At 39.2% G+C, this 12,559-nt stretch overlaps 3 protein-coding genes and 1 long non-coding RNA gene across 7 annotated transcripts; 2 read left to right on the top strand and 2 right to left on the bottom strand.

The window, feature by feature from the left end:
• The first annotated feature begins 1 nt into the window (after position 1).
• Positions 2–4,941, top strand: LOC116931068 (protein tipE). Of its 3 annotated transcripts, none has more exons than XR_006641949.1 (4): positions 2–281; positions 434–1,667; positions 2,770–3,308; positions 3,972–4,111. XR_006641949.1 is itself a non-coding variant. In XM_045167639.1 (3 exons), the coding sequence occupies exons 2-3, from the start codon at positions 481–483 to the stop codon at positions 4,162–4,164; spliced, it is 1,380 nt and encodes a 459-aa protein (XP_045023574.1). In that variant the 5' UTR covers positions 3–281; positions 418–480; the 3' UTR covers positions 4,165–4,941. The 3 variants fall into 3 exon arrangements, 1 of the variants encoding a protein (XP_045023574.1); XR_004398732.2 differs by having other exon boundaries at positions 3–281; positions 418–1,667; XM_045167639.1 differs by lacking the exon at positions 2,770–3,308 and having other exon boundaries at positions 3–281; positions 418–1,667; positions 3,972–4,941.
• LOC116931937 lies at positions 4,845–6,141 on the bottom strand. 2 transcript variants are annotated; one of them, XM_032939647.2, is made up of 4 exons: positions 5,768–6,141; positions 5,534–5,627; positions 5,239–5,469; positions 4,845–5,097 (listed from the first exon to the last, which is right to left on the bottom strand). In XM_032939647.2, exons 1-4 carry the CDS (start codon positions 5,983–5,985, stop codon positions 4,966–4,968), a joined length of 675 nt encoding a protein of 224 aa, XP_032795538.1. In that variant the 5' UTR covers positions 5,986–6,141; the 3' UTR covers positions 4,845–4,965. The 2 variants fall into 2 exon arrangements, with proteins under 2 accessions (XP_032795538.1, XP_032795597.1); XM_032939706.2 differs by having other exon boundaries at positions 5,540–5,627; positions 5,768–6,134.
• A 59-nt stretch (positions 6,142–6,200) lies between these two features.
• LOC116934910 lies at positions 6,201–11,594 on the top strand. Its single transcript, XR_006642560.1, has 3 exons — positions 6,201–6,422; positions 10,556–10,639; positions 10,714–11,594. It is a non-coding gene; the product is annotated as an uncharacterized LOC116934910 (long non-coding RNA).
• Positions 7,503–10,669, bottom strand: LOC123467389. Its single transcript, XM_045167366.1, has one exon. The coding sequence runs from the start codon at positions 10,316–10,318 to the stop codon at positions 7,562–7,564; it is 2,757 nt and encodes a 918-aa protein (XP_045023301.1). The 5' UTR covers positions 10,319–10,669; the 3' UTR covers positions 7,503–7,561.
• Positions 11,595–12,559: the final 965 nt, after the last annotated feature.

Raw genomic sequence — 12,559 nt, 5'->3', positions numbered from 1 at the left:
TCGTTTCTCGATCTAAAACAGTCTGCAGTGCGACATTATCCACGGCTGATTTTTTTCACGTTACACCTAAACCAACCTTAGTTTTCAGCACCGCATTGCTTGTGGTAACTCGTCGTTTAGGCAAGGACTCGCTTCTTTACCACAATTTCCAAAAAGCTTTCCTTAGTCCGAGACGAAAATCGATCGCAGCGTTCATTAAAGTGCTGTAGGTAGTTTTCTCGAGGTTATTCTATCTAACTTTGTTGAATCAAACAGCAACAAGAGCAACGTTCGTTGTTTCGGTAAGTTACGTTTATAAGTCTATCGATACCATATATACCCTTGTGTTATTTGGACTGAAGCTGATGGAAAGCTTCAGGTCAGAAAGATCACTCATCTATAGTGCGGTGATTTTCATTAATTAAATCTCATTATTAGATTTGCTTCTTGGCAGGCAAACCTGATGGGTTTTTCCTGTCTGGGTGTGTCTTCATCAGCACCATGGCTTCTGAAATGGATGAGCACAAGGCGTCATTAAGAGAAAATGTTCTCTTCTATGTCACGGCCTTTTTCTGTTTAGTAGCCATCTTCAGCCTTTTCATTTTTCTCTTTTTGGTGCCGTTTTTCATCGAACCGGCCCTTGCCACCATTTATATGGAGTTTGATCCCGAGCCAGTTATTTGCGAAACGACCGAAGCAAGCTTCCATCGGGGACTGTCAAACTGCCAGTGGAGCTCGTGTCGAGAAGGTTGCACAAAGGAAGTGTACGAATGTTGGCACATTCGAGTACGTTATCGCAGCCCTGTGCCAGTTGGGGACGCCGATGCTCGTTCCGTTCGTGACCGTATCGTCCAGCACAAGTCATCCATGGCATATTCGCCGCTGAACGAGCAGATAAGTGTAAAGAACAGTATCTACGGTAACCAGAAGGGACAAAGCTATCCAGTGTCACCCAATAGCGGATTTGGGATGGCTGTGTCATCCGTAAACAGTTACGATGATCGGATTCAATCAGTTCTACCGGAGGAAGATGATGCTGAAAAGGAGGGCGAGTATGCTTTGGCGGACGAAGGAGGTGAAGGGTTACACGTTCACGAGGCTCGGCTCCAGCCAAACGTAAAGGGCTGTGGATATCCTCCCGATGTAGAATGTAACAATACTTTTGCTTCTACGTATGGCATCTTAGGCGCAAATTTTTCTTGTTACTACTCGCTGATTGATCCCACGCTGGCCATAACGCAGCTCAATATTGCTAAAGTTCGCGCCGAACTCATTTATTGCCTTACCATTCCAATTATCCTTTTCGTCATTTCTGTCGTTTATCTCTTCTACGCCTATTTTAAACTTTACGCTGAACCCACTGCCGATGGAGCAGCAGCCACACCAAGGGGTCCATCGCTGGATTTCGATACAGTGGAAGGCAAAGTGGAAGGAGTGGTAGTTAGACAGCCGATGAGCTCTCCTGTTAATACCGGAGGCAAGTATGGGCTTCTTTATCAGTTCCCATCGCCGGATAGCACTCGGATCATCCGGCGAGCTAAAAGTGGTGGAGCTATTACATTCGCCGCAGCAGGCCAACCCACAGAGAAAGCGTCAAAAGAAACGGCAGTAGTTTTTTCAGGAATGAAAAACTCGTCAGGCGAATCGGCAGCTCACAGCAAAGGAATGAGAATATCCAAATCAATGGGGTAAAATTTTATTGATTTTCACTCATTTTATTTTTTTTTTCCTTCTTTTCTTTTGTACTTCCGTTGTTCTTGTTGGCTTGACTCCACGTATGTTGTGCGATTCAGAGCTTTCCTGTTCTGGGAAGATATTGATTATATAACTCTATAAGTCGTACAACCATAATTTTAATTTCAGTCGTTACGATAGTAAATTTCATTCTTAAGGCATGATTGGAGTGGCACTTGTCAGGCAATCTGGCTGTTTACCTGGATCCTACTTAATTTTTTTTTCCTTTTGAAACACTGCAATGACAGCTCTCTCACGAGTGACTTTGCTGGTCATTCTCATACACACTGGCAGCTCTCTATATATTCTTTATACATTTGAAAATAATTGAAGCACTTTTGCTATGTAAAGTAATTGTGCTTTAGTGATATAAGGATTAGGATATTTGCTTATTTTAAACACTCGCCATGAAAACCAGTTCAACTTAACGTCAACCGCCCACAACAATTCACAAGTATACTAACTGACAAGTTCTAGAGGCACAAGGAAATGACATGTTGCTTTCTGTTTCGATTATTAGGATTTATACAGTTAAAATTCAGAGAACACGTTAAATGCTCTTCGACGGCAAGTAAATTAATCCTCCCAAAAGGAGCCATATCATCCATGTTGCTTATGTTATTTCGTAAACTCAAGGCAAGAGAATACGTCACCAAGTAAAAAGAACAGATGTATTTAGTGATGGAGGCATCCATTCAAATCAATGTTAAGTACACATCATAGAACAAAAAAGATCACCCCATAGTATATGTATAACGATGACGTTTTCAATCTTTCTATCTTACATTGTCGAACGAGTGTTTATTTAAACACGTATCTGCCTTTTAAGAATGGAATGTAGTCGTACGTTAAGCGGCATATTTTCCTAACATAATTCTAGGTTTTTAGTTTCTAGGTTCGTTATACTTTCAAGTGTTTTTTTTTTTAAATATTGATTTACTTGCTATGTGCCTAACAAACTTACAAGAACCTACTTATTTCTCATGAAAACAAGTTGATTAGTACAGCTATTTATTGATATACGTGTGTAATTTATTGACGAATCTGACGGCGCAGGCCGCGACTTGGTGAGGGCTCTATTGCTGCCGCCCAGAGAAACCCTGGTAGTTTCACGCACATTTCCTCGACGATGTCTTCGGCACCTTGCTCTTCGTCTTCGTCGTCTACTACGTCCTTGTCCTCCCAATCTGATTTTTCCTCACCGTCTCACCTGCCGGCCTCTTTGTACAGCGAATCATCTGGTTGCAACACAATTGCTGATCTCAGCGTTACTTCAACGGCCACTGAAATATTTCCAAACGACAATGAGCTTGAATATTATTCACCGAATCCAAATCCCACAAACCAATACACTAAGAATCATTCAACGTTATCGGGAAATTCAGGACGTCAACGCCGTAGGCTTCGCGAGTGCATCCCCCTCATCTCTAATAACCACTGACGAACAAAACATGTTTCACGATGAATGCCTTGAATGTGGTGATTTTTTTAGCAGTGGGCATCTTCGAACAAATTCTTCAAGTGATCACATTCTATCTGACACCATACTGATTAGGAAGAAAGGTCTCCATCTTGTTCGCGTCGTCCTTTTTCAAGTAATTAAAGGCCATCGTCGTGATACCCGTATAGTAGTCGATTAGCGATAGGTTAGAGTTTTCGTGGCAGTTGGCATGATTGACTAATAAATATTTGAGTATAAGTGCCTGGTTCTAGTATTCTATATCTGTCCGTAAAACACTATAAAGCTGACTAAAGCAATATGTCGTCCCAGTATTCTTGATGGATGACATCTCTACGATTTACCCGTATATACAAGAACGGAATGATCAAAAGGGATTGTTTTGTAATCGAAATAGTGTAGCCATGGTTGTGGTGTCCATGGTTTAACCCCACTGGTTTCTAGGGAGACCATTCTGCTGATTTAAAAAAAAATATCACTAAGTTTATTCCTTTGCTTATTTACCTTCCGTGTAGTTTTTCGCTTGTCCTTTAAACCATTTTAAGCAAGAAATTACTACAGACAGTAATTATATCCATATGCTTTGCATCGGCTGGCTTTGAATTCCACGCATGCTCCAAAACGTACGTACGCCACAGCATGCAATTTCGGGTGATTATCTAGTTGGAATGGTAGAAAATAGAATACGATGTTCAGCCTCCTAAACTAATGTTAGCTGTTTACGTAACAGTGTGTGTGTTGCATCTTTCCTATACAGAAAATCCACACGTAATCTTACTTAGCTTGTATCTCAATTTAGTGACTCGAGAAGGCTAGTTTCATCTGCGTTATTGAGCCCCAACAACGCTGTCTGCCCGAAAACAAGTACCGTCTTCACAGAGCGTTCCAAGGAATGGCATACGTCATCACTTGGAATCCGCACCAACGTCTCCCAACAACCTGTTCACAGCAGCGCCTCACCTTCTGAGGAAGAAGTTACCCTACCTGTGTAAAAATGCTGGCCCATGAAAAGCTGCCAGTTACCTATTCGATCTTAGCATCATGTTTGTAACTTTTTCATTTGTTTTTAAACACCGGATTCAAACGTTTTCCTTTCAAATTCTATGTACTGTGTATTTTATTTATTCCATCCCAAAGTCGTCCTTTTGAAATCCCTTTTTGCTGATACCTTTGTATTCACTATTGTCTCGCGCTCCTATTACTGCAATTTTCAAGACATTTATACATGAAAATGTTTTTGCGCTGCAACGCATCTCAAACGGGTTAAGGAAGTGGGCTATTCACTAAACATTTTTCTTCCGTTTTGCCATTAAAGCTTTACGCAACCTTCCCTTGATGTCATTGTTCGGGAAGTACATAAGGAGAGTACCGTGTTAAGAAGGTGGTGTTTAGACTTTAACAGCGCTTCTTTAACTAAACTAATATCTGCCGATCAAATAAAATAACTTGCTGACTAAAGTGTAACTGGATCTTAATAGTGCTTGTTTCATGTCATTCTATACAATAATACGAATATTGTGTATCATCTTCAAAACCTTGTGTTGTTAAGCTGGTACCTACCAGTTGTGATTATGTAAGATATAGTTTCAGACATATTCCATTAAGCACATGAAACAATGAATGTAGCTAACGTCGTTCAATCGGCTGGCCGTCTGTCATATATGAACCACAATTTCGACTATACGTTTTTATTTCAAGCCAGTCAGAATTCATGCATTTTGCCGCCAATAATTATTTTCTGGAGCATACAGTACATTTTCAAGCTTCAATTGTGATGTTCTTTCTTCTAAGATTCAGCCGTTTTTCACACGATTTTCAATATTTGATATCTCCTTGATTATGTTATTTCGGGCCTGTGTATCGTAACGGCTCCGGAATTCTTCAGTGGCGTATATGTTAGGTATTTGAAGAAAGTACCTCAACACCTGCGATCGAAATAAAATTAGACGTAAACTGACCTTCTACACACCAAAATTCCATATATTTAAGCATATTGTAATGGCGTCAACTTGCTTAGCACTTAATAGAACCATTTTTTTCCATAACTGCAAAGCTGTTGCTCATACCTTTAGCCGCAATTCAAAGTAGTCATCGTCAGAAGTGCATCCGTATTCATTTCTCATCATGGCCAGAGTGTCGGCATACTCGCTGGAAGAACTACCCAACGTGGCCATCTCTATGTCTAGAAAGTAGTGTACGTCACTTGTGCCTGTCGCGTTAGGCGTTAAATGAACAGGAGTTGAGTTTATAAGCGCAGCTTCTGTTAATTTCCTTAAATCACTGACTACTTCAGGAACCTGAAGAAAAGGGTGAAATGAGAAAAGGGCGTAAAAGCAGCACGGTTTGTCTTGGAGCACTAACAACTACCGCTTGCTCTGCATCCATAATGAATTCTTCGAGAGTTGCCAGAGTAAGTTCCTCTGATATCCCAGGAATGCGGGGGTCGTAATGCAAGCTTAAATAGTACGCAAGTAAGAACAGATTCAATCCAAACGAAAATGACATAATTCTCATGAACTCGTAAAGAGTTATTCGGGCAAGAAAAGGTATACATCACGTGATTTGCTGTACTTAATAAATTGATGATAAACTTACTGCTGCAGAAACATGGCTAAAGCTACAGCAGTTGGATTAGAAAGCCGATGAAGGATTTCGTCAAACAATACGAAACGCTTTTCCAAGTTTTCCAGGTTGTAATAGTGCCTCCGCCCTTCGTCACCAGTGAGCGCTAGACAAATCCGATTCCACCATTTTTCTCTCACGCTCGGCGAAGATATCAATTTTTCTGTCAGCTGGTTCCATCGGTTCTCCATTCTTTTCCTCAAGCGTCACAAATTCACGTTTTTCAAAAAGCCTATCGAAGGCCACCAAGTAAATTTTGTTTGTACAGGGGATGGTCAGAGAGAAAAGCAATGCTTGGAAGACACTCGGCACCTTTCTCTCAGTATTACAAGCCGATAAAATATTGTGCGGCGGCGCAGAACTTCCCTTGTCTAATCGATATTTTACAGACGGGTCATTTTTGATTATGTAAGCTCACAAGTTTGTGCGAGGATAAGCAGAATCAATAGTTGGGGAAACAGCAAATCCGTTCTATATAGAATGAGAAAATTATTAAATTTTCTTGGACTTGATTGTGAAAATTTTTCTTACCTTATTCTTCAGTCTTACTGGAGGTCTACTGGTCTTTAGACCTATTGTATAATGCCATTTTGTGGAGCATCCTTTCATGGATCAGAAATTACCCTGGGTAAGAGAATCACAGTCATATCTAAAACAACCTATGACAACATGATTCCGTTTTATTCAAAAAACGGAATCATATAAACTGCATAATGAAAAGACTAATACTTTATTCGTAAATATCCTTAAGATTTTTTATTTAAACTTTTCACGTTAAACCCGCACAACCAACATTGATAATTTTGACGAGTTACTTCATACCGAACACACTGACCCGCTATTTCCTGAAAGTGGAGAGCAAGATAGCCCAGTATACGGGACTAATTTCGTAACCTAAAAAACAAGAAAAATAGGAGGGAGGGAAAGAGGGTTTATAAGTGTTCTAATCTGTCTTTTAATGTAAAGATATAAAATTCTGGTTCGAAATTCAACGTGCGGTGAAATTCATGATTAATTGCCAAAGATATATTATTCAGGTAATTCTAAGACACTTTTTTTATGAGAATTACTATCACGCTTTTTTTCCCGTTATAATTTCGTGAAAAGTTAACGGGCCGGTTAATTAATATTCATCTCGTCGGTCAATCAGCTGTCATAGAGCATTAAAACGCAATATTTGGGGAAATGTAATTTTGTGGATTACAGCACATTTTTGCTTTTTATTTGCGTTGCAGTGTAAGATGATGGATAACATTACTATCTTCATTTCGCAATTTAAATTCCGATGTACTTATCGCTGCATAAAACTCTTACTTACCTTCGTTTCTTTGGCTGCGGTCTTACGAAATATACAGAAGAATGTTATTTTGGTTTTTGGCTGGTTTGCGATGAGACCGATTTCAAATTGAATCTATGGTCAACGTCTGAATGTTTGTCTTTGTCAATCGAATCAATTGGTTCGACATTGACACTAGCATTATTATTTCTACGTTTTCCTTCTGAGTGCATGATTAGTTGTCTGATAATCCATCATGGCAACCCGCAACTTTGAGTAACGGTAAATAAACCGGAGAATCGAATCTATGCGTAAATCATTTAATCGAGCGTCAGTATTTTTTGTTTGTTTGTTTCAATCATATGAAGCTATGCTATGCCTACAGTGTCTAAGTTATTTTAAGGAATTACAAAACAAGTTTTAAACTTTTTTTTTATCATTGTATTTGAGACTTGAAGTACAAGCACGTATGTTAGATCAATAGAAGCAAGTTAATGTTGATTTTTGCCTGGGTGGCTAGAAGATTGTTTCGTATTTGCAGCCGCAATACCCACCGCTTGCTTCTGAATGTATAACTTCGGTTCTACGGTCTTTCCATTACTTGAGGTACGGGTGCTGGAAGAGGCTACGCCAACATTTTTTCTCTCCATATGGTAATGAGAGTCATTGAAAACATTGGAAGCTGCGACCCCCTCCATTACCTTCCCGATGTCGAGTTTAAGGTCGTTGGCGTCGTTGCTGTTCTCGTTATTGGTGTAGGAAGAACTAATTCCCGTAATCTCTTTGTCAAAATTGTTGGGCTGTTCGCGATTTGCAGACGCTATCCCCACCACTTGCTTTTGAAGGTTTAACTCTGGCTTTTTGTTCCTTACGTCACCTGCATTCTGGTTGTTGGAAAAGGCTATGCCAATAGCCGTTTTCCCCACATCTAACTCGGTAGTACTATTATGAGGATACAAAAAAACACCTGAACTTGCTATCCCCCTCATATCCTTGTCGACATCGAGTTTGAAGATGTGGGTGTCGTCGTTATCACTTTTGTTATCGTGGGATAGCCCAATTCCGTTCACTGTTTTTTCCATGTCTACATACGAGATTTGGTTTCCACTAGATGAATTCATCGAATCGGAATGTCCAAGACCATTGAGCTGCTTTTCGATGTTAACTTTTACAGCGGCGTTCACGTTGTCAGAGTGATCTGTAGGATCTAAAGATGCAATTGCTTTCATCTCTTTGCTGATGTCGAGTTCAAAGACTTGTGCCTCGTCAATAGCTTGGGTTTTAGTGTTAGCAAATCCAATTCCCTTCGTTGTTTTTTGGATGTCTATTTCGGAGATATCGTCGTCACTAGATGAATCAATAGAATTAGAATGTCCCAACCCATTGAGCTGACTTTCAATGTTGATGTTAAAATTTGCATTCACGTTGTCTAATTCATCGAGAACATCGGACGCTGCAATCTCTTCCATTACCTTGGTGATGTCGAGTTCGAAGACATGTGCCTCGTCAATAGCTTGGGTTTTAGTGTTAGCAAATCCAATTCCCTTCGTTGTTTTTTGGATGTCTATTTCGGAGATATCGTCGTCGCTAGATGAATCAATAGAATTAGAATGTCCCAACCCATTGAGCTGACTTTCAACGTTGATGTTAAAATTTGCATTCACGTTGTCTAATTCATCGAGAACATCGGACGCTGCTATCTCTTCCATTACCTTGGTGATGTCGAGTTCGAAGACATGTGCCTCGTCAATAGCTTGGGTTTTAGTGTTAGCAAATCCAATTCCCTTCGTTGTTTTTTGGATGTCTATTTCGGAGATATCGTCGTCACTAGATGAATCAATAGAATTAGAATGTCCCAACCCATTGAGCTGACTTTCAACGTTGATGTTAAAATTTGCATTCACGTTGTCTAATTCATCGAGAACATCGGACGCTGCAATCTCTTCCATTACCTTGGTGATGTCGAGTTCGAAGACATGTGACTCGTCAATAGCTTGGTTTGTAGTGTTCAAAAATGGAATTCCAGTTACTGTTTTTTCGATGGATATTTCAAACAGTTCGGCTCCACCAGACGAATAGATAGAGTCGGAATATCCCTGTCCACTGACTTCCTTTTTGATGTTGACTTTAAAAATTGCGGTTTTGTTGAGCGAATCGTTGATGTCTGGAGTAGCAACTCCAATCACTCTTTTATCGATGACAATCTTTAGTGTTTTAGACAGAGGAGAATCATGAATTGATTGAACTCCGTTGTTCACCTGTCTTTCGATTGCCAACGTTAGGCTTTTGGTTTCGTTAAATAAATCGTCAGTGTTTGCGTAACCTGTTCCGGACACCGCTCTGTTGAGGTCCAACATAAACTTGTTGATTTCGTTGAGTGAATCGTCGACCTCAACTGATTCGGTGCCGCTAGAATGCTTTTCCACGTCCAAATTGTAGGTGTCGGCCTTGTTCACATAGCCATCGTGGGAAGACGTCGCTAATCCATTCACCATTTTGGCAATATTCACTGTTGACTTGTTTTCGCTCTCCATCTCTTCTCCTCCATCACTGAAGTTCTCACGAAAAGATGGAAGAAAACTTTTACCCGAGGGTTTGCGGATTTTTTGAACATTGTTGCTCGTGTTTTGTCTTATGGCTTCCGTTTCGGCTTCCATCCGATGTGTATGTCTGGAATAGGTTGCATTAACAATGTTGATCAACATGATATTTAATAAGTGTTGATCTTCAAGATTTTGCAAATCAGGATCGTTCATCATCGATAACAGACTTCTTATCAGTTGTTCAATGAAACCGTCGGCCTCTGGGGAAGTTGTGGATGACGTTTCAGGTTGTGGTTTCACGTCAGGATTGCCCGCGTCAGAAGTTACAGGTGACGGAAACTCGCCATCGTCGTTGATGCTATCGGGGTCTGGGAAAGGAACGTTTTTGCCATGCGGTTCTCGTCTGGTGATGCTGCCTTGTTTAGTTTTAGTTTTAGCCTCGTAAACTTCAGACATGGTCAAGGAAGTAACGAAGTCTTCCAAAACGATGTCTGTTGAATCTAGAAGTGGCGGGGTTATACCGTACGGACCAATAGAGCGTAGTGGTTGGCTGGTATGACCCTCAGTCGTAGGGCATTTAAAGTTGGTCAGGTGCGGGCATTGGGGCATGGTGGCTACCATTACTACAAAACCCACAGTGCATGCAAGAGCGACAAGCGTTGATACAGCTACGTAGAATTTTGCAAACTTGGTGTAGTCAACCATTCTTAATACTTCAGGCAAAAACGATAAATTTTCTTCCTGTACCTATCGCCTTTATACGAAAAACGTGAACTATGGGGCATTGCAACACATGTGTTCTTATGATTTGGAGATTTTTTTCCATAATTCGTCATTTGATATTTTACTTTTGATCACAATTAGGTGCCTTCCTTATGCTCACATACATTTCAACATGTTTAGTTGTAATGGCAATAACTAAACTTAAATTATCTTTTCCAGAAAACAGGATTTCGTCACGCTTGCAATGGAAATGTAGAAACATGATTTCCGCGAATCATCCAGTAGCACGGCCAAATGAAAACGGTGAAAAAGCAGAGATTATATCAAAACATAAAATAATGATAATAATTGCAGTTTTTCCCCCATGAAATGTGAAGAAAACAATGACGCTGTTCCGTCGCCTATACAAAGTTTGCACTGTAAAAAAAATGTTATGAATTCGGAAGATTTTTGTGCCCGAAAAAAATGAGCCGAGACACTGTTCCGCGCAACTTTTGTCGTGTAGTTGTGGAGAACCTACAACGCCATCTAGTTAACAATCCACCTTCAAACAATTGAGGAACCACACGTTTCGTTCGTGATTTTCGTGCTTTGTTGTTTGGTTGCATTGGTAAAAATATAGACAACTGTGTGCAGTGTGCTATCGATAATAATAATTATTCAGGAACAAATCATAATTTTTTTTTACGACCGAGATAAATTATTATAAGAAGAGAATTTGAATTCAACAAACATGATTACTGAAGAAAACTTTTCAAACAAGAGACAAGAAAACATTTGAATTGTACAGTATGTTTGACTTTCACTTTTTGTTGACTGTCACAAAATGTTTTCATTTCTTCAGGTAAGCCCCTATAAGCAGCCTTAGAATGTGTTTCATGAATACAACAACCACTGAGATAACATTCCAATGCGAAGTCTGCATAATACTAGGTTACTGTAAACAAGTTTGCAATATCTTACCAGTTATCACAAAAAATTGAATGGTGAATTCAAATCCAATCTATTTTCTCATTTAAGTAATCATTTTGCTAATAAACGGAAGAAAATTGCTGCTAGCGCAAAACTTTGTTCGGTTGTTTTTTACGTTTAATTCAGAAACTAAATGGCCCATGTAAAATCAACGTTTATTTTAGTGATTTTCGTGGATTTTTGATATCACTCTTCAATTTTCAATTTCCTAAGGGGAAATTTCATGCAATTCCGAGAGATGTTCCGAGAATTTCTAAAACCATTGCTTAAATGAGTAAATTAATTGGATTTGAAATCATTGATCGATTAAGAATGTATTAGGGAAATTTCATTCAATTCCGAGAGATGTCGCTTTTTACGGATTTTGACAAAAGTGGAAAGGGTATAGCCTTCCCACTTTTTCATTTTTGGCTAAATTCTAGATATAGTTGAAAATACGTGATTTCGATTCCAAATTGAACGAAAATCACGAAAATAAACGTCGTTTTTATATGGGCCTTATAGTTTCTGAAATAAACGCAAAAAACTGCCGAACAAAGTTTTTGCGTTAGCAGCAATTTTGTCCCGTTAATTTCCAAAAAGATTGCTTAAATGAGTAAATTAATTGGATTTGAAATCATTGATCGATTAAGAATGTATTAGGGAAATTTCATTCAATTCCGAGAGATGTCCCTTTTTACGAATTTTGACAAAAGTGGAAAGGGTATAGCCTTCCCACTTTTTCATTTTTGGCTAAATTCTAGATATAGTTGAAAATACGTGATTTCGATTCCAAATTGAACGAAAATCACGAAAATAAACGTCGTTTTTATATGGGCCTTATAGTTTCTGAAATAAACGCAAAAAACTGCCGAAATAAGTTTTTGCGTTAGCAGCAATTTTGTCCCGTTATTTTCCAAAACGATTGCTTAAATGAGTAAATTATTGGATTTGAAATCATTGATCGATTAAGAATGTTTTAGGGAAATTCTATTGAATTCCGAGAGATGTCACTTTTTACGAATTTTGACAAAAGTGGAAAGGGTATAGCCTTCCCGGATTACAGTGCTGACGCACCAGCAGTACTTATGTTCCATCTATTTCAAAATCGACTTGTCTAAAGAAAAAACTATTGGGTGCTTTGAAATCAGCGTTTAATTATTAGTATATTGTGTGATTTTTATCGAATTCTAAGGCATGTTCATTTTTGCAGATTTTGACAAAAGTGGTAAGGGTATAGCCTTCCCACTTTTTCATTTTTGGCTGAATTTT

The sequence above is a fragment of the Daphnia magna genome, linkage group LG1 (genome assembly GCF_020631705.1).
Source record: "Daphnia magna isolate NIES linkage group LG1, ASM2063170v1.1, whole genome shotgun sequence".
Classification (NCBI taxonomy): domain Eukaryota; kingdom Metazoa; phylum Arthropoda; class Branchiopoda; order Diplostraca; family Daphniidae; genus Daphnia; species Daphnia magna.
This window is presented reverse-complemented; position numbering and strand designations above follow the sequence as displayed.

What these genes read in the sequence shown, in the direction of transcription:
- LOC116931937 (XM_032939647.2), bottom strand. Translation starts at nt 5,985, where the DNA reads ATGGAGAACCGATGGAACCAGCTGACAGAAAAATTGATATCTTCGCCG. An exon ending in TTAGCCATGTTTCTGCAGCA is followed by an intron (nt 5,628 to 5,767) that starts GTAAGTTTATCA and finishes GTACTATTTAAG; the next exon opens with CTTGCATTACGACCCCCGCA. An exon ending in ACTTTGAATTGCGGCTAAAG is followed by an intron (nt 5,098 to 5,238) that starts GTATGAGCAACA and finishes TTTCGATCGCAG; the next exon opens with GTGTTGAGGTACTTTCTTCA.
- LOC123467389 (XM_045167366.1), bottom strand. Translation starts at nt 10,318, where the DNA reads ATGGTTGACTACACCAAGTTTGCAAAATTCTACGTAGCTGTATCAACG.
- LOC116931068 (XM_045167639.1), top strand. Translation starts at nt 481, where the DNA reads ATGGCTTCTGAAATGGATGAGCACAAGGCGTCATTAAGAGAAAATGTT. An exon ending in AGAATATCCAAATCAATGGG is followed by an intron (nt 1,668 to 3,971) that starts GTAAAATTTTAT and finishes ATCTCAATTTAG; the next exon opens with TGACTCGAGAAGGCTAGTTT.